This window comes from Brienomyrus brachyistius, chromosome 2 (genome assembly GCF_023856365.1).
Source record: "Brienomyrus brachyistius isolate T26 chromosome 2, BBRACH_0.4, whole genome shotgun sequence".
Taxonomy (NCBI): domain Eukaryota; kingdom Metazoa; phylum Chordata; class Actinopteri; order Osteoglossiformes; family Mormyridae; genus Brienomyrus; species Brienomyrus brachyistius.
Window position 1 is genome coordinate 12,394,413 of NC_064534.1, and position 27,191 is coordinate 12,421,603.

Sequence of the window (27,191 nt, forward strand, 5' to 3'; positions counted from 1 at the left end):
TATCAGAGAGATCTCACTGCCAGACATTTCCTGGCAAAACCGTCTCGTTGATCTACCACTGTATCTATCTATGGAAGAGGGAGGTACCAGTTGGCAATGGAAGGGCAACACTGAAACTCCATTAACTTAAACTGAGCTGTACCCAGGGGCGCAGTAAAGGGAGGAGGGGAGGGTTAGCTTCATTCCAATGGCCCTGGAGTGACAGGAGCCATAAAAATGCAAAACATAACTAGATTTGGGGCCCCATATAATATGCTTTCATGGGACTCAGAATCTCTAGCTGTACCCCTGGCTGTATCACATTAGTTCCAAGCTTGGTACCAAAATCTTGAACTCTCTCATTCTGTAGATCTCCAGGAATTTCGGTGTTACTGTCGACGGTAATTCTTCACTTTGACCATGTAACAGCCCTCACTTGTTCTTGCTCGTTTCTTCTGAAATATATCAAAACTGCTACTTTACTCCACAACAGTTTGCCTGTTGCAGTCCATTATAAGATCATTCCATCACTTTGAATCGTCCACTCCCTGGTTTTCATTCCTTAACCCTTCACCTCACAGTCCCATCCCTCTGCCTTTCTCCATATTTCCAAGCCCTTAACAAAGCAGGGCATCCCATGCTCTGAGCCCTTATTCTCCTGGCTAACTGGCACATTTTCTGCAAATCCAAAGTAACCACTAGTGGTTTCTTTTCTCGTCTCTGACAGTCTAATCTCCAAATTCAGACGGTCCGCCTCCTTGGGGCCCATTGTGCGTTGGATTAATCATCTTTGAGGCAATCTTGTGATTTATGTAATTTGCCACACCTATAGATTTTGCAGTCAAACACTGTGATTTTTAATCACCGAAACACTTTTTAAAATCAGTCTCAAATCACACGTTTCAATAAATCTATAGGTGCAAAATATACAATCACCAAATTTATTTTAATATATGTAAATTATCTGGGTAAGAAGGCAAACTTACTGTTTAAGTAACTAGTGAAACTAGTAAATTAATTTCATAGTTGTGTACAACGAGTGGAAAAAACTGTGGGAAAACTGGGTTAATCACTTTTAATAGTGTATATAATAAATATCCAGGACACTTACCTAGCCCATTCTGCAGAGCTGGCTGGTACAGCCAGATTGGAACACATGGGAAATGACCAGCTGCTCTCAGACACTTGCTAAGGCATGTTCCAGTCTCAGCCTGAAGCTGGGCAGTACCTCAACCTGGCATCAGTTACACAGAAGCTTTGGGTTTCTCAGTAAAACTGAGATGCATCATTAAGGAAAGACTAACCTGAAGAGGAGGACCGCCAGCATACAGGGTTCCTGCCCTGCAGCAGAGACTGTGACATTTACAGTCAACTTTTATTAACATCCTTTAACTCCTTTCATGTTGTTCAAGTCATGCGTTATTCCATCTTAACTCAAATAACACTACAACTGTATAATTATATTATCACTGGGGCTTTGCAGTACCGTACCTGGAGGTACATTTGCAGTTTTGGAATTTCATTCCAGCACCAAAGATTAAGAGCTCTGCATTATTTACAATTAAAATGTAGCAGCATCCCAACATCACATTGTCAGGTTCGTTACATAATTTATTTTTCTTAACTGATAATAATAATACAAATCCAGCTGTTCAATAAAACTTTGAGGCCAGACTCCATTCAAATCACATTTCTCAGGCTATATATAGTATTTGTGAAACACACTTGAGCTCCCCCTGGTGGTTAACTCTGTAATATATGCAAAAGCAGGCCACAGGGATTGAGGTACGTGTCTATACATCACGTAGTAATGAAACATTTCTTTTACCAGTGTAACTTACTAATGAAAAAGTGTTCAACGCAGCAGAAACATTAACAGAACTGGTTTATTATTTCCTTAGTTTTTTTTTCCAGAGTGAGGATCCCAGAGGCCAATGACATGGCTAGAAGTTTGTGTACAGAGTATGTGCGATTTATTTTAACACCAAACTTTTGTAAAATACATTTTATACTGCAGTAAAAACAAGTGTCTTTATATTATTTATTATAATACTGTTTACCTTTTTAAAAAATTAACTTGTTAGCTTTATTTGTATTTGGTGTAGCAAATTAAACTTCAAGGGCTGACGCAAGACCAAAGGACCATGGTCTCACTCTTCTCACAGTTATATCCAAACAAGCGGAATGCTGCGAATGAAAACCATGTTTGAAACACTTCAGCTTATACATGAAAATACAGTAAACCAACATATAATCAAGCAGATGTAGTATACATTCAAATTTTGTGGTCATAACACAATATAAATTTAACACTTTCATATTCCAGCCAGTCTTATCAGAATCCCTATTCTGAAACAGACGGTTCTGACCACACGCCGCTAGCAATGAAGACGGGGGGGGAAGGACATTTATTGTTAAGGATCTGGTGTTGTTGGTTCCCTGTTATCCCTTCAGATTTGATGGTTCTCTGCTCGCAATGGGCTCGTTTGTTCTACGTGCATCACACAACCATGGTGTTCAAAGGAAAAAAGGCACTTCAAAAACACATTAGCAAATCCCAGTGTGCGCATGTGTGTCTGAGCGTGTTCACAGGAAGGCAGGAATAGATGGAGAGAAGGTGACCAAACGTGTAATTACAAATGAGCCGGTGACACAAACTGGTAGTCGTTTCGAGGTTTACAAAAACAAAACGTAACAAAACAGGCTGCAAAAAGTCAATAAGTTTTGGTTCGAAGTAAGAAAAAGGGAGACGTGGCGATCGTTTCCAGCTGCTCTGTAGAAACTGAAATGTTTGCATAGGCAATCGAAAGTGGCTCCTGATTAATAAACAAAACAAGTAAATACAAATAAATCCAACTTTTTTTTATCCACATGGACAGATATTTGAACTTCTTAGAAGCAAGGACAACTTAAAAAGAGGAAGGCTTCTGAGTCAGCAGCAGGGAGTGTATGTACCCTGTGGAATGGTGGCCGGCGGCCGGCCGAGGCTGTCTGCCTCCATAGCTGCCTCTACAGCTCAGTGTCCTGGTACTGCTGTGAGCTGGCAGGGTAGCCCCGTGTGTTCTGCTCGGCCAGCTGCTGCCGGTAGTCCTCTTCCCCGCCATGGTAATATGCTGGCCGGCTCTCAGTGTAGGGCTGCTTGGAAGGCGAGGTCTGGGGCTCTGGGCGCGAGCTTGAACTGGGCACAAGAGACGAGCCGTTATTCTGTCAGCTCAGTAGGTGGAATCCCCCCACCCCAAAGACCACTGTATCCTGGCCTGATCATACAACATTTGCATTTATTTATTTAGCCAATAAAACCAAAGTGACATACTGCTGTGAAAGCAGGGTGAGCCAGTCCAATTGGGGCTAAAGGCCTTACTCAAGTGCCTAACAGTGAAATGATTCTGCCAACCATGGGATTTGAACTTGCAACCTTCTTAAACTGTCCTAACCCCAAAAACCACACAATGCCCATTTAGTACAACAGTTAATCCGTTTAGAACCAGGTCACATTAAGCAAACTGTCCCAAGAGTTAGGTCACTTGCTGTTACAACCCTACTGTTTACCCCTGTTGTTACGCCATAGCCACAGAGGGGGGCGCTGCTGGTATATCACTGCATTAATCTAATGAAGCAAATGGGGGGAAACTAAAAATGATTACAATATTAAAGTGGCTTTAAATGTCTGAAAAGAAATAAAATGCTAGTAGTGCAGCTGTTAAGGAGCTGCACTCGTGAATGGCTGGGGAGTCCGACCTGGTCCCAGAAAAACATCAGGCTGTATAATTTACTAAAATGTAAATATCCTTACAAATAAGAAAGAGAAAATCAATAATAAAGAAATAAGAGTAATGAACAATGTTTTTGCATTTTCTACTGACTGAATTGCTTCGTCCGGCAGATGTCGTGTGGACGTTGTTCCAACACTTGAAACACTTTCACTGGAAGCTCAGCTCACCTGCACATATGCCTAGTCGACTTCTTGATGGCATGAATGTTTGTAACATGCTACTTGCCTCATTTCACTTTGGACAAATAAATGTAGTAAGTGTAAATAAATATAAATAAATGATACCACATTTTTCCCCTATGACCAACAGTTTATATAATCTCAAAAACATCGAGAAAGTTCTGCGTGATGAGGCATAAGCTGGGGCGGCATCAAGTCCTGAGCAAAGACAGAACAGATATATTCCTGCCCTGATCAATATAATGATCACAGTCAGATGATTAGATTTTGTTCTTACCCTATTGGTTGCGGCCGGCTGAGGTCGGCCTTTGGTGGCTTCAAAGGAACCGCATAGATATCCGGATGCTTTTGAGCAATTTCCAGCTAAAAAGCAATATGACAATAGGAATAAACCAATCAATATGCCTCACTTAATGGCCAAACACCAGTATCTAGGCTAAGCTAATGTAAATGAAAGCAAACAGGGCGGTGCTGCATACGAATGCCGAGCTCACCCTGGCGTTCTGGGCTTCCTGCAGCTCCAGCATCCTCTGCGTCCGGGCAAAGTGGTCCATCTTCTCGAAAGCTTTCACCTTGCCAAGAAAGGACTTCTGGGATGGGTCTTCTGGGCTCGCCGGCACCTCAGCCCGGTCACCAGGGGGCTGGCTGTCAGGCGTGCCCCTGGGGATGCGGGACCGGTAGGTGGGTTTGAGGGCAGTGGGGGGTGGTAGGGGCTTTCCGCTGTAGGAGTCCTGGCTGCGTGGGTGATCACTGCTCGTGGGGCTGCTGGAGTGAGAGTCGTAACCTCTGCGGGGTCTGGGCTGTACGCGAAGCCCCTTGTCTCGGGACTGTGCTTTCATCTGCAAGGGTAACAAACCTTGTCCACAACAGCCTAGAATGTACAACCGCCCACAACACATACAGCACTCTTGTGAGTGCCCCTGGAGAGACCCAGCAGACGTGGTCTTACACGAGCCTCACCCAGATTCACAAGTTTAATAGCACCCAAAGCTACAGTGCTACAGTACATCCTAGTTCAAAGCATATTTCCTCCAATGAGTGGGGGGCGGTAGGTTGCTGCAATCACAGCAGTCTGTGAGCTAAAACCTAGAGTGTGGTATCCAAAAAGCAAGCAATCTCCATTTATTACTTTCCAGTTCTCATGAACATGGTGACGTTCAAAATAAAACCCAGCTCCTTACTTCATAAACTCAAACATCTCAGAATGATAAATTAACAGAACCTCTGAGTAAAATCTGCAAGACAGAAAATTGCATAGAAGTTTCTTTACAGTACATAATTCACTTGATATATGCTGCAAAGAACCTGTTTCTATAATGAACAGAACCTTATATGTATTTCAGACCAATATTGCAGATGACAAGCTACACAGAATGGATTTGGAGGGGTGTGAGTGGAACCCTATGGCATCACAAAAGCTACAGAAATCCTGCTTTGGACCACTGAGCCTCTCTGTGATGAGTCAGAATCTCAGGGAAGACACATTTGCCTTGGAGCACCATTCTTTAAAAAGAAGGGTAGTCAAATATTTGTTTTTTTTTCTTTTTATAACAGGATGGAGAAAGAGAAGGTTGTGTGTTGGTGGCTAAAGGCAGGTAGTAGTAATAACACAGGTTCCTTTCTGACTGCCCTGCTCATTACTCTCTTTCACCTCATGACCACCAATCTGGCACTACAATAGTGTGGTTAATGGCATCTAGGAGAATAGGAAAGGTGCGGGGGGGGGGGGGTCTCACCTTGGGTGTTTCAGGGACAAAGGAAGGAGGGGGGCTAGATTCCCGAGGTGCCTCCCGAATCCCAAACGTCTTCATGCGTATTCGTGAATCTGGGCTCGGTCGCCTCAAAAGCTACAGAACAGCCAATGGCAGAAAGACCGGTGTGAGGGGAGAGGGGAGGCTGGGTTTGGCCCTGGGCACAGGGAGGCTGCCTCAGGACTAGGGCTGCTCGATATCACATCGCGGTTACATGACGCCTGCACAATAACCACCAGGGTTTTCGGTAATGGGCGAAACGTTTGTCCGGAAGCTGGCTTTCAGTACTATATGGATGTTTACTTACGCCCACAATTGGTTACGCAGATTTGCAGTGTGCCTAAAATGGTAATATTATGAAGCCCAAAAATTAGTATTCTGCATAAATTCGGCGTATCCTTATGCTTAATAAACGTGTGGGACTTTAAAAAGCAAGAAGGACCACCGACATCGTCTTACCTTGTTTATCCACAATATCTCCTCTTTATGAAAGATGATGGGGTTGCTGAGCTGTGCCCTTCTTCGCAACCACTTCAGTGCTTATCGTTTCCATGATCTACCAAACTAGTAGCATGTGCTGTGCTATGCTAGCTGAATTTATACAGATGTCTAACTTTTGAGTGTCGCACTACACATCTTACCTACTGCTTACCAAACTGCGGCCATGAGTGTAAACTTATGAATAGCACCAAAATGCCAGCATCCGGACAAACGTTTCACCCATTGCCAGAAGCCCTGGTCATTTTTGCAGAAGCGCCATATAATGGCGAATACGTCTCAATGTGATATCGTGCAGCCCTACGCAGGACACAGTCTGACGATAGACGAATGTGGGCCTGTCCAGAAGAATCCGTGTTTGGTCGGGATATCATGGGTTATTTGATAACACAGGGCCAATTAAAGCAGGGATCCTCAAAAAAACGGTCCTGGGGCCGGAATCCAGCACAATTTCCAGTTTTCCCTGTTCAAACATATCTACTAATATATATAACATATCTACCTGATAATTAGCTAATTCGGATGTGTTCCATTAGGGAAATGTGCTGAATTGTGGCTCTCCAGGACCGGAATTGACTAATCCTGAATTATAACAGCATTTGAAGGTGTGTTTAATGATGGCTAAGTAGATGGTACACAATGCTGATATTTTCTTTACTGAATATACCGAATACTGAACTTTAACCTTTATGCTGAACTTTAAACTGCAGGCTCTATTTCTGGTATGTTTCTTCAGTTCCAACAAAAAAGAGAGATATTGTCTTGATAGTTATACTAACTTCACAATGTAAGGAGCAGAAGATTCATTTCCACTTTTCACGCAATATACATATATGTCTGTGCATATATTATATGACACGAGACCTTCCTCACCAGAATAGACTGCAGAGAATGTATTATATCCAGTATTGTGCGAGACCTCACCTCTTCAGCTAGGACAGGCTCGGAGGATCGACTGATGGCAGAAACATGCGGTTCGCCTATCGGCTCGTCGGGCTCGTTGTCAGTGTAGGCTCCGCCCTCATCGGCCGTGTCGTCGTAGTCACTGACAAGCCGGCTATCCATACTCAGATAGTCGGCACTCATGGCTGAGAGGTAGGACATGCGATCGTCATGGAGATCAAGATCCCCCTCTGTCAAGTCCAGCTAAAAGAGACACATGATGGATCTTTGTACAGAGAGGAACGAAACAAAAACAAAAACAAAAAGAACCAAGCTGTAGACCACCACCAACTGAAGAAGATGTTCAACAAAGCATGCAAAGAAAACATGCACAAGAGAGGGATCGGAGGCTCTTCTTGGAGTGTGAAAATCTAAGATAATGATAGAAAGAATGAAGTAACTAAAGGACATGCATTAAAAAAGTTGTTTTACCATTAGAAAATATGCATAACGTGAAGAATTAAAGAGGTGGAAAGACTGCCAGCCTTCATAAGGCTGAATCGAGAAGCTGGGCTACGATGGGATGCTGGTTTTTAGCATGTGGCCCCCGCCTCCATTTACCTTCCCTTCGGACACCCAAACGGCCTGAGCCTGCTGCTCACGTATGGAGTCCTTCACACTCCCGTACCACGCGTCATTGGTAGAGTTCAGATCGATCGTGGCTGAGGGGATCAGAAGAGGCGGCCAGAGGAACACAAACGACATGTCAGATACAAGATAGGGAGCGAGCCAGCAGTACAAGCATAGGCTTCGGTAAGCTGCTTGTTTACCGATTGCAGACTCATCTTTGCTTTTGAACTGTAACAATTAAGTAGCGTTTTAACAGTGATAGTACTTGTTATTAATCTATTCCGTTTTGTCCAGAAGTTAATTCCTGTGAGTGCGACCTTTGTCACATCCATGCAAAGCTTTGCTGCTCAGACTGACCAGTAAAGAGATGTGAGCAGGTCTTCCTCAGCTTGACCGCCTGGTCGTGCAGCTTCCGGGAGCTGCGGTTGGAGCCTGGGATGAGACGCTGCCGCATGCTCTTTACTCCCTGCTTGCTGTCGGGGTTGAAGAAGATGACGATGGGATACCACTGAGTGTAGTTGAGTGTGTCCACAGCCTTTGGCGTCACATCCAGCAGAGCGTGCTTCTCCTGGGTGGTGGAGCGAGAAAGGGGGCGTGGGTGACAGCAGGTCAGCTGACCACCAAACGACCTGAATCTGCCTCTACATACTCGCGATGCCGACAGAGAGCGGTGTGACCCAAACCTGCTCAATAATCTGCCGGATGGTGTTAAGGCGCACCACGCCTGGGGACTTTTCCGACCCCGCATCTTTGGGCTCTGTTTCTGAGGGAGAGATGTGAGACCGCCATGAATGGAGACTCACTACCCAAATAAGTGTGTAAATAGTGCAAATGAGACTTAAAGTTGGGGGGAAAAAAATAATAAAATAAAAAATCAAAAACCCTGTCGGCTTCAGGACTGTGAGCTTCCCTGGACCACAGTCTTGTTGCTACATGACTGCCCCAGCACAATGGTGTAGTACTTACTGGCAATCAGGAACTCATTAGGCAGATCTGAGGACAGCTTCTCAATAGCTGCATCGGCGATGGGTCCAAACAGCACCACAGGTCTCTTGAAACCAGCTGAGACAAAAAGAGCAAAGCAAGGTCACACTCCGGCATGTTTCCTGCTACATATATGTGCAGCATCCAGGACTGTAAGGCTTCAGTTAATCAACTACCAGTCGAGAAGTGGCTCCGTGTCCCCAACCCTTGTCCTCGTGGCAGCTTATCATTCTGGCCTAAGGACAAGTTACACTGCAGATGCTTCCAAATCAATAAATCTCATTAACGAGTCAATAAAACGCATCCTAATGTGCTTTGCACCACTGTGATCCTGAGACATGCTTGGGAGTGCAGATTTGTTTTCTTTTCTGCCTCTTCTCGTCGCTCCCCTGTTACTTTCCAAGCTCTCTGAAAAGCCTCTTTTTTTCCTGAGAGTCTGCAGCCACAGATGGCACCTGGGATCTCCAAAGGTCCAGATATAAGCAGTAAATCCCTGATAAATCCCTGCACCAAGTTTCAGTTGATGTAGGATGAGCACGATATCTCTATAACATGGTTATACAACCCTGTCAGGTGCACCTCATATTTGACTGATATAATCTGGTCACTCTTGATTAAAAGGTCACCTGAAGTGTCCAATCCCTCAGAGGCCATTGTCTGTAAGGGGACATGCTTAATCTAGAGCACACTGTAACAGGCAAGGGAGTCAAGGAGACTAAAAGGACTTACCTTCCCGTAAGACCACCCTCTCATAGGCAGGGAACCGGGTGCCGATGGAGGTGGAGCCCATATCATCGCGGGTCTTCCGAAGGTCCTTTTTCCGAGCTGCCCTTTGGCCACGCAACCTCCAGAAATCAGCCCTGTCGTTTCCTGCCCCCTTCTGAGAGTTCTGAACACTGGCCATTTGATCAGCCCTGATGATGAAAGACAGAGACGTCAAAACATTTCCTGTGTGTAACTTTTATCGTATTATGTATGAGCTGGTGACTATATGCTGCTATCAACCTGGAGAGAGACCAAGCTCTGTTAGGGTACAGGCTCGTCAAGGGAAGGTAAACGAAGGACACACTCCAGCCTCATCCTCTGTCAGTCTAGTCCTTCCTCTGACATTTTCTCGTGTCTAAGCATCTAATACGTTACTTACAAGGGATTGGATGAAAGTAGCTGTAAAGACCTTTTATTCCTGCTGGGGGCCCTAACTCTCCTCCTGTTCTCTATCCCCTGCGGACTGGCGCAGGGAGGCGTGAGCCACTGACGAAGCTCTGCTGAAATTGATTTAACACCTAGCACATCACTCACAGCTGCTGGGCCTTACGCTAAGGGCCTTTCTCATTCTCACCGCGTACGGTGCGAGTTTAAAACCTCAGTGCCGCAAGCCGCATGTGGAAATGCTGGAAGCTCACAGTGTATCGGGGGGGCTGATGCAAGGCATTCTTCAATTGCGTCCTACAAGAGACTCTAAAGGTGAAGAAAAATGCCAAACATCCTGCAGCACAAAAGGACTGTGGTGCTAGTACAGGTAATATTAGTAGCCGTAGTAATAATGCGCAACCAATCCAACAAGAATAGCGGCATAACAGCATCAGCGTTACCTGCTTTTATTCGGAATGATGCCCTTCTCCAGAAGCCGGTTGTCTCGTCCGACTCGAATAGCCAGCCAGTTGCCCAGTTTTCCATCATACAGGGTGTCCACCACCTTAAAGATCTCTCCCCGTGAGAAGGACAGACCCTGTGGAGACTCCTTTTCATACTCAAAGTGGGTCCTGATGAAGAACGAGTCCCCTCGGCCAGATGCCAGGATGTCCTTGTAAACTGGAACAAGGCAGAGAGACAAATGAGCCTATGGTTGGGTCACCTCCAGTAGGAGCACCTGCACCTCTCCAGCGTTAAATTACAGAAAGCTGGGCTGCACTAAATATAGGATGTAAAAATACATTTAACATCAAACACAGAAAGAACTTCACTGTGATACTATATTTGAAAGGGTTAACTGGGCCAAAAAATGTACTTGGTGTACAGTCCTCCACAGATGGCTAGTGAACTAAAAATGTATTTCATGAAAACATCATTAATACGATTATAATAGTACTTTCACCCTTTAACTAATGACTTATCCTATTAAGGTTTGTGGGAGGATCCTGGAGTCTATTTCAGGCATCACAGGGCACAAGGTACAGCCTGGATGGGATACCAGTCCATTGCAGGGCACATGTGCACACACACGCAACTTAGATACACCAAAAAGCACGTTAGTCTGTGAGAGGAAACTTGCATGACACGGGGAGAACATGTAAACTCAATACAGGGAGAAAAAAGGAGGGTTTCGAACCCGCAACCCTAGAGGTGTGGGATATCAGAGCTACCTACTGAGACACCGTGCCTCATGAGTGAATCTTAAATGTATTTTGTAAATGCATACAAAATCCTTTTTTAGAAGATATCCAAGCAATTATTGCAAGAAGAGGGATTGTTACTGCCACCTGCTGTTCACTTTTCTTTTTACGGAGATGAATGAGGCAGTAGTTCAGAAAAATCCATGCAGTCAGAAGTACTATACACGACTATTGTATTCTTAGTGTCAGTATTGTAACGTTGTACAAATTCTCAATGATATGTTGCTACAAACCTTTGTAAGTATCTCTGCTGTGACAATACAGTTTCCCATTATTTTTTTTAAATGGGGCTAAACTAGTATAATTTTCTACTTAGAACAATAACACAACCCCAAATAAGACTCTTCACCCCTCCCTACTTTATCATTCTGCTCTTAATTCCCCCCCCCCCCCCATACTCCCTGAAGCTCTGAGCCAGTCTGATATTTCCCCCCCTCTCAGCCTCCCTCTGGTAGGGAGGGGCAGTTAGCCGGCAGTCCCCTGGGGGGGCGCTGTACCGGGCAGGGGGACAAATAGCAGCAGCTACAGCCGAGGTCATTGCTACCCAGCCCACGTTCCTTCCGGTTGCACCCTGGCGGGACCCAGATACCAGAGTTGGTGGGATTCCAAGTTCAAAAGCATCTCCAAATGCTCAGCCCTCTCTCACCCACCTGCTTGCTTTACAGAATTTGACTTGCTAATGGATTACTGCTCCACAGATGAGCCCAGGCTCACACAGGCCCAGCAACACACACACAAACGCACAGACACACACACACACACACACACACACACACACAAGCATGCATATCGCCTCAGCATCGTGTTAATGTCAAATCTGTACTGCAAAGTAGGGCACCTCGCTGGCAGTGCAACACAGAAACTACCCGCATAATCAAAGGGACCTGGCACAGTGGTAATATGACTGTCCTCGGTCATGCTGTATTGCTGCTTGAGGCAGGATGGCGGTATTATAGTATTACAGCCTTGGAGAAAAACACACAGAGAATCTTGTATCACTGTGGGCTGGATGAGCCTGGAAACCCAGCTTCCAGATCGCATCCTGTTTCGCCGCTGTCCTGGCATGCTGTCACGTTCCAGAGCTTGCTTTGCATATTCTAAAAATGCCCTTTTCCCTCATGCCAATCCTGCCAAGGGTGGGAAAGAGTTGTCCCGGCACCACGAAGAGCATAGGCCATGATGTCACCGGCTAAAACTGGTTCCTGCCAGTTCTTTTTCTAGTGCCGATGCTACCAGTTAAACTATGAAACAAAGATGGCTGTGAGCATGTCGCTGTTAAAACACTCAGGCTGAACAACAAAAGTCTGGTCTGCAGTTCACTGATGTACACAATGAAGGACTCATCATTTTCATTATGTGTCATTCTATAATTGCATTAGTTTTAATATTTTTTAAGCAACACATTTAGCTATTGTAGATATAGACTGATAAAATGAATGAGCCCTAATGAGCCCTTGCTGCGTCTTGCGGGGGGAGGGTTACTGCAAAAATACTTACAATGTGATGTGCATTCATGTGAAAGCGGCCATTGTCACACCCCTAGTTCTAGAACGTCTAATTCTCAACTATTAGTGCCATGCCACTGATGTAGACCTCTAATGACCACTGTAACCCCAAAGCCAGTAATTACGCGAATTGTGGTTAGAAAACAAAATAGTTACTGTTGTGTTTTTTAAGGGACATGCTGAAAGTGTAGACAGTGGGTGTTTGATGGGAGTGGGGGGGGGTTGGCACACACCATCAGACTTGCTCTGTGCCAGTATGGTCATGGTGTCCCCTTTAGGTATCTCCAGCAAGAACAACACTGCTTCCTCTCGGACGAGGCCCCTGAAGTCGACATTGTTCACCTGGAGGGATGCAGAGGGATGCGATCAGCCAGAGTGCAGCTCCGCGTGACACCAGGCATCTGAATAGTCCAGTTACAGTGCAGATGGTGTGTCATTAAATCCCACTGCTAACACCAAACAGCAGCAGACTGGAGCACAAGATTTTCAGAAATCGGTACTTGTTTTTAATGGCTTATACTAAACTTTCTCAGATGTCTTAGGAGACTAATTTTCTCAAGTTTGTAAAATGACAGCTGCGAAAAATGTAACAACAGCGATAATCAGAATTAGGGAACACAAGATATCACAGGATTTAAACCATGACCATCTGATTGAAGGTTATGAGGCCACCTGTCCCCTCAAATGGCCCAAAACATTATTTTAAATTATTTGCCAAACATTTCAGTATAATGGGGTATATGTCTGCCTAGTAAGTATATAAGAAACTATGTATTACAGGACAATATGAGTATACAAGACAAAAATGCAAATGCCCACAGGAGTAATACGGCTGGATATGTGAATGAGATTTTTTCACATTTTATGCCATCAATTTCCAAAACTTCCACAGGAAAAACTTGGAAATTTGGGATGTTGAAACCCTTGCAGACTATGATTAATTGCATTCACCACATGGGCATATGCTGGTATCCTGAGTGATAAAGAATGATGTAAATATAGCCGAAAGACACAGGCACCTTCATAATTTGGTCCCCGGTTTGGAGCCCCTCTTCCTCGGCAGGGCTGCCCTCCTGAACTCCTGCTATGAAGATACCCACATCGTTGCCCCCAGCCAGGCGCAGACCGACACTTTCCCCCTTCTGGAAGCTCACCATCACAGTGTTGCTCCTAAGAAATGAAACAAGCACAAGTTGGGGCTGCTCTCTGACAGCTAGCCATGTACCACTTGGCTTCACCACATGGTGGCGCTTAACTAAAAACACCACCAAAGCTAAATCAACTGCAATTGCACTGACTTGTGAGAGACATTAGTGAAATACGTGTCATATGGAAGCCTGAAAGCTATCAGGGATATCTTTGAATCAAAAGCAAAATATCTTTGAATATTAAGATAATCCAGCTACTAATGAAATTTAAGTACGTTATTAAAAGTATATTACAATAACGATGAAACTAATTGTATTCAACCAAGAAAGGAAATGACATTAATTTAATTAAAATAAGCGCATTACTGAATTAAGCTTTTAACATCCTGTACAATAAACACTAATTTGATAACACGACAGTTTGTTTCACAATATTGTTTTGCACAACAAAGTTTCATGGCAATAGCGCTGAGCACCGCTGTCAGTCTCATCTCTCTGATCTCGCTTTCTGTGCTTGGTCATATGTTACAGTGCGATCCAGTTGTCATGTAAACAAATGCTTTGTACAGCTCGGTTCATAAAAGTTCTGTGCAACTTTCAGTAATTTTACTTTTAGGTTAGAATATTATAGCATTAAGCATAGAGCATCTCCTAAAAGTGCATTTTAAAGCTACTTACCCATAAGTGGCCTCGTCCTCCGGGCTGGGCCTCAGCAGAATTTTTGGAGTTGCATTAACGACAGCTAAAATACACCATTAAGATTATTAAGAACACAACTGATAAAAATAATGTTATATAATTACGAATAACAATACTAATGTCTTGGTCTAACATGTTTTCTTCACAGATTAGATCTATTGCAATAGCTAGTTTCCGAAATTTGCCAAGCACCATTTATAAAGCCTTTATAAACATATGGATGGTTCGAGGCGGATGGATACCAGGCGGATGGATACCAGGCGGATGGATACCAGGCGGATGGATACCCGGCGGATCCTCCGTTCGCGGCTCCTCTGCATGCTCCTGCTGGGGTTGGTTGTCCTCGGACCCCCGGAAAGAGGATGGCATGCTACCCGCCCTGCCCTGTTTGCTCTGGGGCTCATCCCTGCACACAAAAGTGAAAGGGGGAATGGAAAAAAACATGCAGTTCCCAGGAAGATGGGGGCAATATGGCCGGAACATCATATCACAGTATACTATCTGAATTTGTAACAATACTGGACGCATATTACATTTTAAAATCAAAATCTGCTCTATTAACACAGACTGATTTTGGTTCCACTTTACAATAAGGTTACCTTTTGTCACTTACAAATGGTAGTAACTCATTAATAAGAAGAAATCTGGTATAACTTGCTTATCATTGTCTAGTTATGATTTATAAAGTGTTACAAACCTAATTAATAACCTGCTTTTAAACCATTTATAATCCCTTTATACGGGTAGCCTTATTGTAAAGTGACACCCTTATTTTTTAATTTCTGAAAATTATTAATACTATCCACACATCACCTGGTCTGATCACGGGTTTCACAGAGGTGAGTGACTTTTCCCTACTCTACACTCCACTCTACCAAATCAAGATGTTTTAGCACTACGGGTGGAAAAGCCAAGCATGGGCATTCATTTACTGCTATCACACTCATGAAGGGCCACTTACAACCGACTTGGAGAGGCACAGTTGGGTTGTGTATCCTATGATTTTATACCACAGTGCTGAATTCTCGAATCTGATTGGTCAGAAGGGTGATGTGATTGATTGTCTATAACCGTACATGTAGTGTCAGGTGAATCACAGTAATAAATCTGTGCATCATTACAAACTTTAATTCAAACTAACATTACATAAAATTCCAGATGAACACAAATTTTAAATAAAGGAAACTAAAAATTAAAAATGTTTAATCATTGGAAAAAGACAGGAGGTCTACTAATGTGTTTTTGACATTTGAAAATAATGTCTATGTACAAACATGTACATCAGATTTGTAGTTACAATGGTAAAGGCGGGTTAATGCGCAGCCTGCTGTTCTTTAACCTTTACATATTGTCTTAATAGATACTTTGCCAAAACAGCATGCAGCTCTGGTGGTATTTTAAGTGCTTTTCTCAATAGCAGCAGGGAGAATACAGACCAAAATGTCACAGCCTTTCCCACTATGTGACTATGCCATGCAGGTGACCAAAAACCCAGCAAGACAAAATGGAGGGTGGTTATGGGAAATGGCAGACTACAGGAATATTCTGGCCTGTTACCCGGGCTTCTCACGTATCCTCTCGTTTGACGAATGCGACGAGAGGTCCGAATGACGGGAGCGTCTATCATCCTGCGGGGAGTAGGAGCGATACGACTCGATCTCAGAGATGTCTGCAAAAAGGGGAGAGATGGATACATTAAACCGCAGCTTTTCTGTTCCCACTTTGCACCCAGCAGAAAACCCTCCACACTCCCTCCACAAGCCCCAAGAAGCACCAGCAGAAGTCCTCGCATACCACAGTAAAGCAAAGTTAGATACATTTCTGCCTCGTTATAATATCTGAAAATTAAAAATATATATATACACACACACCGCTGCCTCCTTCAGCTCAAGAGTTGCATTTAAATTTGATATCTTGATATCTTTCTAGCAGTGACATGTGCGCATTAAATATTTATATTATTCCATAATATAATTCCATAATACAGCATTTCTGGCTTTATGACTTTTGTATGGGCAATTCAGGCAAAGCGTATGTGCGAAATCTACATTCTCCAGCATGAATGATATAAAAACCAAACAGAAGAGGCAGTGCCCAGCATGTCATTATAAAGAGGCAGAGTACAGCATATGCATCGTAAGAACAACCTCAGAAGACCAAAGAACCCTAACCAGTCTTTACAGGACCCAGGTGTGAGACTTCGGCAAAGAGCAGCTTGAATTGTCCTGGTAAACAATGTCACAAAATAAACAAATTACACGCTTCTGCTGTTCCCCTCAGGATAAATGTCACATTTTAAGTCCACAAACTTTTTATTTTGGCCCATGTTTCCCCAGGACAATTCAGAAAATCATAGTTAATTTACACAATGAATTAATACACAATTAGACAGCAGGACGACATTATTAGGGCCGTTAAGAGTTTAAAGATGAGGGTCGGACCAAAAAGCAGGCTATCGTTACCAGCGTTTAATGAGAGCAGTATTAGGCCATGTGGTACCCACACTGCTCGCTCTCAGCCTGAAGAGAGAATATAACACAGGGTGCATTTTCTAAGAAGACGACGTCTGGTTTCCAAGAAAAGATGCGGCTAGATTTTCATTTAAGGGTTTAAAAATGGCACAGATGTGGGGGACATATGCAAAGAACTACGGTTTTGAACTGATTTTTCTTTTTTTTCCACATTTGGTGTAGGCTTTCAACCGAAGTGCATTCATCCGAAGATTCGCAAAGAAAGTAAAATCTCATATTTAAGAATTGCAGGAGGCCAGCGAAGCCCAGCTGTGAGATATGGGCCAGCTCCCACAGAACGTGGAGACAAATTACAGTTTACATAAGGCTGGAAAAAGTACAATTACAGTTTACTTCCTGTGGGGGGGAGGGGGAGTCAAAGAAAATCAAGGGGAACAGACCCGGAAGTCTGTTAGATCAAACAAAAATGAGTGAGATCACAGTGCAGAAAAAGCTGGCATTGTAAACAGCTGGACTGAAGGCCAGTGACCACACTGGGGGCTTCCAAAGTGTGCCAAAACAGGTCAGCCAGACCGACCATAAGGCTGGGGGGGCAGCGTCCTTGACCCCCCATCAGCCAATCACACACAAGTATAAAAAAAAAAAATTAAAAATTTGGGGACGTTGTTTTATAGTAACCATCACAGCAAAAGATAATAGCTTCTAGTTACTGTTACGATCCATGTTCAGAAAAAAGACAGATGTTCAAAAAGGTGCACAACATTGTAGGATGATTCCAGGAAGCTCACCCTATTTACAAAGAGACTTTAAAAACTGCCAAAACCAGACAGGCACATTTGCAGCTATAACATGAACACTGTGGCAAGAGAGTGAGAATCAATTTATGCGAGATCAAAAGTAATGGAGAATACAGCTTAAGGTTCTCCACAAACAGATAATAATTTAAACTTAATAATGCATTATTATTATTAATACTAAAAAGATACTGCAGAACTAAGAATGTGAGCTCCAAGTCTGCAAGTTAAGAAAAAGCTCACGTCCAGAATGACACAGCCAAATACGGCATTAACTAAAATAAATCACACCATACAAAATAGAGCATAAAATATTTTTATTGATATTGGAAATACGAAAAAGTTAGCAAAAGATAAATGCAAAAGCTTTACAATTCTGTCAAGGCACAGTCATTTTACAGATAAATGGCAACAAAAAGGTGAGTCTCGGTGTCCATCTGTTAAAAGTATGATACTTTATCTGTAAAAAGAAAGACACAAAATAGATTTTTTTGTAAAATCAAAATCCTCGGTCAAGGGAACTTCCTGGAATGAAATGCAATGAAAGGAAAATAAAAGCATGGAAGATCTCATAACCGAGTACAGAACACAAAACGACAAAAAAGAATCAGCCGGATTATTTCAATCTACAGGATGACACAGAAGCTACCAGAAATGCGAGACAGCGTGCCATGTAACCCGGCCTGTATTTTTAAACCACTTAAACTCTTAGAATGCCCAAAGGTTATTCTTAGATTCAGTGGGGCTCTGGCAATTTATTACCAGCAGGAAAAATTCTACCATACTACACAGAATATACGTCGCTGAATGCGAGGGATTTTTAAAAGAAATGGCAAACATACTTTTAATGTTAAAATAATTCAAAGTGATGCACTATGGCCGTTAAACTGCTAACCTGAGTAAAACAAATCATAAAATAAATGGTGTTGCCTTTAAAACCGATCATTAATCCATTGGTATGAGACCTCTGGCCGAGGTAATGGACCATGTTTAAGAGTTGACACCTAGACCTTGATTACTGCACTCTGGTCAACAGGAGTGACCCCCTTTGATCAGGAATAATGTTGTACACTGTAACTCGGATGGGCGCAGCCACGACGGACCACAGCTCTGCACCTGCATTCCCCGGTCAAGCGCGCAATCCGCTGTTCTGTAGCACGAGCCTCTCTTCCAGGATCTCGCTCTTTGAGGAGCACTGGTAGCACAGAGATGCTCTCACTCCGTTTCTGTACTCACCATCAGGCTCCGAGTCGCTGTCTGCCAGAGCGGGGATGCGGATCAGGATCTGCCTCCGGTCCCGCTGGACCACCAGCTGCAGCTTTCCCCGGGATTTCTCAATTAGCTTCCCGGCATCGGCCAGGGACAGGTTCTCCGTGACCGTCCCGTTAATCTACAGGGGAGGTGGAGGGAACTGGCATGAATGGAAAGGTATCGGGGAACATGGCGACACCCAGGCAGAGCCTTGTGTCACGTAGAAAACGCAAACGAGACGCAAAAGCGGGTGCCGTGTAACCGAAGGTAACCCCAGAGAAGACTACTGACATGGTCTGGCCATCATTCAAACCTGGGCAGCATGGCACATCACACCTGTCAGCCAATGTGTATCAGTGGGACACAGATTCAGGCACGCAAACGATTTAGGACATTAAGACACAGATCTCGGGCCCATGAAATGATTATTAAGCTGTTGTAAATATTAGCAAAATAACTTCTTCCAAGACATGTTCCAGGAAGCAAGACTTTGCATCAGTAGCATTAGGCAAATATATAAAGGATGTAGATTTTTTTGCTGGTAGTACCTGGATATATCAGAATGCATCCTTACAGAGGGAGAAGGACCAAGAACCAGCAGCGCAACCTCATGCAGACAAGATCCGTGCCCAGAGTGTCATTTATCCTGCTACACTGGACATCAAACTCATGAGCCCAACAAGATCCTAACAGCCCAACAGTGAACCAGTCTATGGTGTTATGTAGGTACCTGCACTTTTACGATTATTTTTTTGAGCAATGTCAATATTTTTCTGCTTTGTCATCAATCAAAGTCATTTTGGTGACACATTACTTGAGGGGGCACAAATAATGTAGTAGTACACTCTTACTTAATGTGTAAATTAACCAGAAACTAAATATTAGTTACATACTGATCCTATGTCCGTTCGTCATTAATCAGGCAGAACAGTTTATGTATTTTGTACATTTACTAAATTTGTACTTGAGTAGTACCTGAGTTAGCAAGATACTTGTGCCCCTTTAAGTAAAGTGCTACCACAATTTTTTAAATAAACACTGGGTTATACTGAACATTACAGGGTTTTAATTTATTTACGAAGTTTACACCTTCAAATTAACAGGCTTTCAGGGATAAAGAATCAGATGCCACTGTGAGAATGTGTGAGAGTGTATACATATGCCCACAAAGCTACGCCCATTTATGCGTTGGTGCTGGAAGTCACAGTAAGGCTCTGGGTACCTTGAGAATAATGTCCCCTTCCCGCAGGGTCCCATCCTTGGCTGCCAGACCAGTGCTGGTCATCTCTTTGATGAAGATCTGACTGCCCAGGCGAAGGCCGTACTCTGGAACCAGACACCAGACGGTAAAGACACAGGGACTGGTCAAGCAGGAGGAACCACCAACACCCAGAAACAGACGCCACCTCAAGGAAGGTCAGAGGTAACATCACTGCCCACAAGCCGCTGGGATGCAGCCTCCATCCCTTGAGCTCTAGGCCCAGGATCTCCATAAAAACATCACATCATGCACCTCCCCCAGTCACATGCTGTTATCACATTGTTTGCCTGCATAGATTTATAATTGCATTGCGAGTACGGAATAAACAGCAAAGCCAGTCACTCACTGCAAGAAGAACTCGCAAGTAAGGGGTGAGTCAGGCATAAACACGAGAATATTCCAGTGAACCTTGCGATCAAAAAAAATAAAACAAGACAGCACCACAGCAGTCTTTCACTTTGGTACAATTTAATTCAGTAAAGAAATAAGACTGGCCCTGTTGATTTAGGTAGAATTTCACAGGAAAAAAGAACAGGACCCAAGCGTGGCTGAGCTGTCATAAATAAATAAAGTGCTATATAATTAACTCGCGCTTCTGTAATACTGGTGAGATCTTACATGCCACACAATGCCATAATTGTGCAGGTACAACATTTCTAGCTGAAGTGCAGAAGTCCTACCTTCGTTGGGCCGGTTCTTCACTAGGAGCACGTTGATGGGCTTCTCCAGGCACTCCCGGTCGCCATCGTGGGCGCGTGGGTCGGGGGATGGGGAGCGGTCCGGCAGCTGCTCCCTGCTGCGACTCGGCAGCATCCGCTCATCGGTGCGTGGCTCAATTCTCCTGCGCTCGTAGCTGAGATCGCGGTTGTTGTAGGTCTGGGTGGGACTATTGAGGTCACGGTTGCGGTCGACGCTGCGCCCCCTGCTGTGATCCTTCAGGTAGCGGCGCTCGGGGCTAAGCTCGCGGCTCAGAGTGCGCCCCCTGCTGCCGTCTCGCCGGTAGTCCCGCTCGTCGCGCTCCACACTCCTGCCCCGGCCGTACTCCTGGTCGCGGCCATATCCGCGGGTCCGGTAATCGGGCTCCAGGTACGCGCCCCTCCCCCGCTCCTGCTCCAAGCTTTGGTCCCGTTTGCGGGGGTAGCCCAGGCCCCCATTCCCCTCGGGCCAGCTGGGTTTGCGGCTGCTGAGACTGCTGTGCCGCTCGTACTCGTCGTAGTCGGTCGGCCAGTCGTGCGCTTCGGGGGAGGGGGGCGTCTTTACAGTCTGGACGGAAACCTTGCGGGGCCTCTTCACTGTCTTTACAGAGCACACACAGGAAGAGCTAGGATTACGCATCACTGCATCCTGCCAATGACTGAGTGAATTATTAATGCCCAAGCCCAATTATAAATAATAAAAGTGTTAATCCACTCATTTTAGGTCTGGAAATGCTGTCTTAGGAGGTTAGCAATGGTAAACTGAAAATTTTTGCTAGGATGCCAAATGAGAGAGAACACAAGCTGAATGGCGTCATATTACCCTCCACTATTACGCATTTATTTATATTACTAGAACCCAAACATATTATCTGCTATTAGATCTAAAAATATAAATATTAAAATATTAAGATAAAATAAAAATATAAAACATTACTAAAATATCAAAAACTACCTAACCCATAGCAAACTAATCATAAGTAATAGCAAAATACATCCTAACCCAAAAAATCCTCTACAGGAATAAGGTCTTTAGAGTAGACATGAATGAGCAATTTACTGAATAAGACCGAAACAAGCCTTTGAAAAAGAAAAAAAAAAATTGTTTGCAAGATCTTGTTTCAGTATTACATTTGTTGTAAATGGCAGTTTGAACCATTATAAATGAAATACAATCTTTGTATGTTATGCAAGTTTAGCTAAAAAAAACTAGCAATTTACGATATTGTGCTACACATAAGGCAAGCTGGTTAAAACTTATATTTTATATGAAATATTTTCCACAAAAGTGGGAGACATTCTCCGGAGAACAAGAGCAGAAACACTCACAATTTTGGCTACTTTCCCACATTTTCTCAGTTGCTGCACAGCAAATGAGTGAGGCACATTATCCATGGGGATGGTGTTGACCAAAATAACACGGTCATTTTCGCTGTGGGGAAATAAGAGTGACGTTCGGAAAACAGAAGACGCTGCCATGACTACCCATCATTAAGTACAAAGAAAAATGCACTGAATAATTAAGTTGCTACAGTCATTACGTTCACCTTTTTGATCACCTGGTAACAACCGATGTCTAGGAATAGTTATAAATAAAATAACTGAGCCTTCTAATTTTAGGTCAGGAGATATTTTTAAAAAAAGAATCTACTGGTATCCTAGCAACTGTAAATTACCTCTGCCCATTTATGGTGCCTAAGTTACTATACTGTGGCTAGACAGGTGTCATTTGACAAATACGGGCAGAGTGGAAGATTGACAGGCGCAATAGCAGAAGTGTAGTGTGTACTAGAGCTGTCCGTCAGCTGGGCCTCCTGGGAGAACATCTGACACGATGATGGACGTCTCCCCGCTCTCCACATTGGGGTTGTCCCGCCCGCCCGTCACCGCGATGCCAAACCCCATCTTGGAGTCCTACATGCAGGCAACGAAGGAAGCAGAGGAAGACAAAGAAGAAAAAAAAATCGCTTAGGGCTTCCACCGGCTTCGACGGGAGGCTCCGTGATGAAGCTGTACATCAGAAAGGCCAGAATTAACAATGATTCCTTCACACTGATGCTGCACCCAAGGCAGCCCTGAAACTAGCAGGAACACAACCTTGGAGACGAAGCTCACTTACACCTCCGTGCCATTAAGATGCACAGGCCCTTGATTTATAGCACCATATATAAAAATGAGAAATTAGCAGGTAAGTCACAGCACATCCCTCACGTGGACCCAAAGCTCCACGAGTTACATGTTTATCAGTAGTTCTGCTTTTGTTCTTTGTGGATTTCACAGAAGTTCCAACAGCGAGGGTGATTAAAATGACATTTTTAAGGTTTAAAAACAGAACAGGAGACCACTAACCACTATCCTGCGTGATTATTTTCCACTGGCAGGGCCGCTGATTATCGGCATGCATTTTAATGATTTCTGCATCTGTGCTCGCATTCTGCTGTGATCTTTTGCTCCGGAGACAGTGAGCAGTAGCCCCCCCTGTGCTGATGTGACGCTGAGCGGGGGTGGCAGGTCTCACTCAGGGCAGGCTGGTGTTCATGGCTCTCCGCCATGCCTCTGGTCAGGATAACCCGACTACGCCCCTAGCGGTGGGGGCCTGGGGTGCCCTCTAACTCCCCCCCACTCCCCATCTGCACTTAATCACATCCCATACACTGACTGCTTTTACGCTCCCCTTTCAGATGGCTGCCATGGCAGACACTCTGGTCTATGAGCCCTGCTCTTCCTTCTCGAATGCAACAACATCGCTGGAATAATTATTTCGAAAGCTACCGTGAGCCAGAGGCACAGACGAGCGCCTGCTTCCTCACGGCTCCTCTTGCACGCATCATCTTAGAAGTCCGACTGCTACCTGGGCTGCCACAGGCGCTGGCGGCCATGTAGACGGCAACGTGTAGTGATGAGAGAAATGTGGCTTCACAGTCCGCAGAAGGGGGCACTGCCAGGCTCCATTAATCATTGCCGGGTTTCCCCCACTGGGAATGGCTGGGCAATGGTTAAAGTAGCTAATGACAAAATTACTCCATCAGCTTTAGAGTCCCACATCTCCCATTTCCATTATTTCAGTCCAATTTAATAAATAATAAAACTTAAATAAAATTATTAACGGCTCTTTTTTATCCCCTTATCTCAACTTTAGGAATAAGTGTGAAATCCAGCTTGACGATGAGAGACTTCAGATTCTTTCGAGTGACACTCTTTTTGTAACCCATCTGATAAGGATAATAATTGCCTCCACAGGGAAATTATGCTGTAAATGGGTAATCCGGCATATATGATTAAATCACATTTGTCGACTTGTAATTGTAGGCCAACATTAATAGGTCATTTTAAGGACCATTGGTTTCCAGCCTCTTAATTTAAAGTCACCTCAGCACAACTTCAGTGGGTCTGTCAGGCAACGATAACGGGATCATCTCAGGAGTCACTTCACCTTCAGTCTCTCATAATTGTTGCGTCTTCCACCCACAACACTGACTTTTCTAATTTTATTTAATTAGCCATTTGCTGTGATCGGTTGATTACGATATAGCATTCATTTCCTTTTGCTCTTAGGCTATTTCCCCAGCATTCTCCAGCGTAGTCTTCTTTTCCATGGGTCAGCTGACTGCGGATTGGTACATGACAAAAGCATGATTTGCTGACGTCAAAAAAAGAAGTGTGTGCTGGATTTTCTGATCAATCCTTTCCTTTTTTGGCTGGACAGACTTTTCAAATATCCATTTTTTAATAACAGGTTTTACAGTAGACAATTCGTAAGTATGAACTGTCCGTACGAACTGTCTATATGTGACAAAAACACAATCCCCGGAATAATTTCCGGAAAAACATCTTTTGCCGGTTAAGAGATTAGCTTCATCAGCACATTAGTGTATCTTCGCTCATCCCTCCACCCATCATCTCAAGGTAAGTTCTGTGTAAGTGGGCTGAGCAATAAAGAAAGACTGCAGGGGACGCTGGAGGGCACCGGGCTCACAGGAGAGCTGTGCAGGAGTGAGAACTCACCCGCTGTAATGTCACAGTGTACTGCTCCCAGATGGTCTCCTCCATTCCTGAGGTCTGTGGGGGGGGGGGGGGGGGAGAGATTAGTGACCGAGTATGAATTCATAACACAAACTGATATAATTTGTAGTATGTGGACAGTAGGAGAGAACTATCAAATACTGCTAAAGGTTTTTTCTGCTAAGTCAATTGAAATCTCAGATGGGCTATAATGGAAAGTTCATTCCACCTGAGGACAGGAACGCCCTCCAAAAAGACACACATACAGATCGATGGTTTAATGATTAACCAAAACTGACCAATGTGACCCTAACTCTTTCACAGTGTTTTCTAACCACAAAACTGACGGCTTTGCTCAAAATGTGAAATATTTAATGATAAGCTGAGACCAACTACTCTGGGGGAAAAGAAAAAAAAAAAAATCGAAAATAGAAAGCAAACTGCACAAACACACAAGCCTAAAGGAGCACATGACATACACACACCCCACACCCTCCCAATTTGGTGATTTCATTTGATTGGTGCTTCCAGATATTCAGCCTGGAGTGAGAACACACGGTAAGCAAACAGGCATATTCACTTCCCCTCACGGGGGGGGGGGGGGGGAAGAGAGACACAAAATCAGCTTCCTTCTTTAGGCACCAGACCTCAGGCAGCATGAACACAAAACAATGCAGTGTGTGCGGGTCACATATAGATAACATTGTGGGGACCAAATGTCCACACAATGTGATAAAAACCTGTTATTTTGATGTTGTGGGGACCGTTTTTTGGGTATCCACAAGGGGAAATTTAATTTTAGAAATATCCGTGATAGAAATCAAAAAACAACAAACGTTTTGTATTTTGTTTGGTTACTTGTAGTTAAGGTTGGTGCTGGGTAGGAGTTCTGGTCGTCATGTTGCGATTAGGGCTTTGCCAATAGAAATGAATGGAGAGTCCCCTCAAAGATGATATTACAAACCTGTGTGTGCGTGCGTACGTGTGTGTGTGTGTGTGTGTGTGTGTGGACACGTGTGCGAGCGTGCCTGCTCGAGATTACCCTCCACCCCGAGGTCGGCTACAGTTCATGCAGGGTCAGTGCTGCCCAGACGACCCATGACTGAAAACATGAGGGCAAAAGAGGATCAGGCCACCTGCCCCCACATTCCCATAAAAAGAGCATTAAAGCTTAATGGGCCCATTCAGAAGTTTCTCAGTGTCCCCTGTTTTCTGCGAGTTACAGGTATGCCAGTGTGAAGCCTATTAGTGTTTTAGTGGTTCACAGATTCAAGGGGCTTTCTAACCACCTTGACGATTGAATGAATGAATTAATTAATTAAAAACACACACCCCACAACTGTCATTCTGCTTAAGCAAAAACTGCAAACGGACGAGAGAGCCTCCCCAAACCCCACGGTCACTCCCCAGGAGTCTGGCCCGCGGGCCCCCATTCTGACAGCCTATCACACAGCTCAAAAAGCATGTCTCTTGGACCGAGACTGCGGACACAAGCACCCCAGAGGGCCCGGGGCCCCATCCCTCATTCCAAAGGGTCACAGAGATGCCAGAGCCCTCGGCAACCAATGAATAATCAGCAGATACGGTGCGAGCATCTCATCTCAGACCTCACCTGCTCCCACGCTCCCCCCAGCCTGGCCTTACCCCCCGAAACCCTCCATCCCCTTTCTATGCCAAGGCTCCATCTCATTGGCAGCTGCCTTAGCTATGTGTTTCACGCCAACCAGAAAATGAGGCGGCACACCCACCACGCTAACATGTGGGTCACGCCCCTCAAATGTACACAAACAGGCGTGGTCGACAGCTAAGAGGAAAAACAAGCACGCATCACCGGCCAAACGACACCGCCTTACAGAAACTGACAGCCAGGCAGAGGTCCTCATACAATGAGACATTATTATTGTTGTCGCTGCTACGCTGACCCTCCCATCAGATTCCCCCCCAGCACACAGCCCATGCAGCGTGATGACATCATCCCGGGCGGCGTGGGCATGGTAACAGCCACGCCTAAAAAGCCACATAGCTGAGCCGTGAACAGCACAATGGTGCCCCAGAGAAATCCGTTAAATCTCAATCGCTCGTGAAGCACACTAATCCGCCACTTAAGAGGTGGCCATCTGCAGCCTCCCAGCTCACAGCGAATCAGGGATCAGGCAGCTTCAAGTATTGCTTTTGATTACTAAATGTTAGTGGCGCAAAAGACGGCCGCGAGAGCCTGTGCCGGCAGAGCCCTGTGAAAAATGGGACGCATTCGGTGACCAGCACGCGGTGATCAGTGAGGCATGTGAACCCTACA

At 44.5% G+C, this 27,191-nt stretch overlaps 1 protein-coding gene across 11 annotated transcripts in view; it reads right to left on the bottom strand.

Annotated features, from left to right (window-relative positions):
• Positions 1-1,847: 1,847 nt before the first annotated feature.
• LOC125718170 (tight junction protein ZO-2-like) overlaps positions 1,848-27,191 on the bottom strand; it is a 66,148-nt gene continuing 40,804 nt past the window's right edge. For 7 of the 11 annotated variants that reach the window (XM_048991840.1, XM_048991849.1, XM_048991866.1 and 4 more), the window contains 22 exons: positions 24,899-24,952; positions 22,683-22,807; positions 22,223-22,325; positions 20,879-21,494; positions 20,160-20,263; positions 18,923-19,076; positions 15,979-16,090; positions 14,664-14,827; positions 14,401-14,464; positions 13,594-13,744; positions 12,808-12,916; positions 10,269-10,488; positions 9,406-9,590; positions 8,659-8,754; positions 8,376-8,455; positions 8,050-8,260; positions 7,684-7,784; positions 7,105-7,326; positions 5,668-5,778; positions 4,426-4,770; positions 4,209-4,294; positions 1,848-3,157 (listed from right to left, as the gene is read on the bottom strand). In XM_048991840.1, coding sequence (XP_048847797.1) covers positions 2,989-3,157; positions 4,209-4,294; positions 4,426-4,770; positions 5,668-5,778; positions 7,105-7,326; positions 7,684-7,784; positions 8,050-8,260; positions 8,376-8,455; positions 8,659-8,754; positions 9,406-9,590; positions 10,269-10,488; positions 12,808-12,916; positions 13,594-13,744; positions 14,401-14,464; positions 14,664-14,827; positions 15,979-16,090; positions 18,923-19,076; positions 20,160-20,263; positions 20,879-21,494; positions 22,223-22,325; positions 22,683-22,807; positions 24,899-24,943 — 3,573 coding nt within the window. In that variant the 5' untranslated portion in view covers positions 24,944-24,952 and the 3' untranslated portion in view covers positions 1,848-2,988. The remainder of the gene's footprint in view (positions 3,158-4,208; positions 4,295-4,425; positions 4,771-5,667; positions 5,779-7,104; positions 7,327-7,683; positions 7,785-8,049; positions 8,261-8,375; positions 8,456-8,658; positions 8,755-9,405; positions 9,591-10,268; positions 10,489-12,807; positions 12,917-13,593; positions 13,745-14,400; positions 14,465-14,663; positions 14,828-15,978; positions 16,091-18,922; positions 19,077-20,159; positions 20,264-20,878; positions 21,495-22,222; positions 22,326-22,682; positions 22,808-24,898; positions 24,953-27,191) is intronic. The other 4 variants (XM_048991832.1, XM_048991820.1, XM_048991813.1 and 1 more) reach the window with 4 other exon arrangements.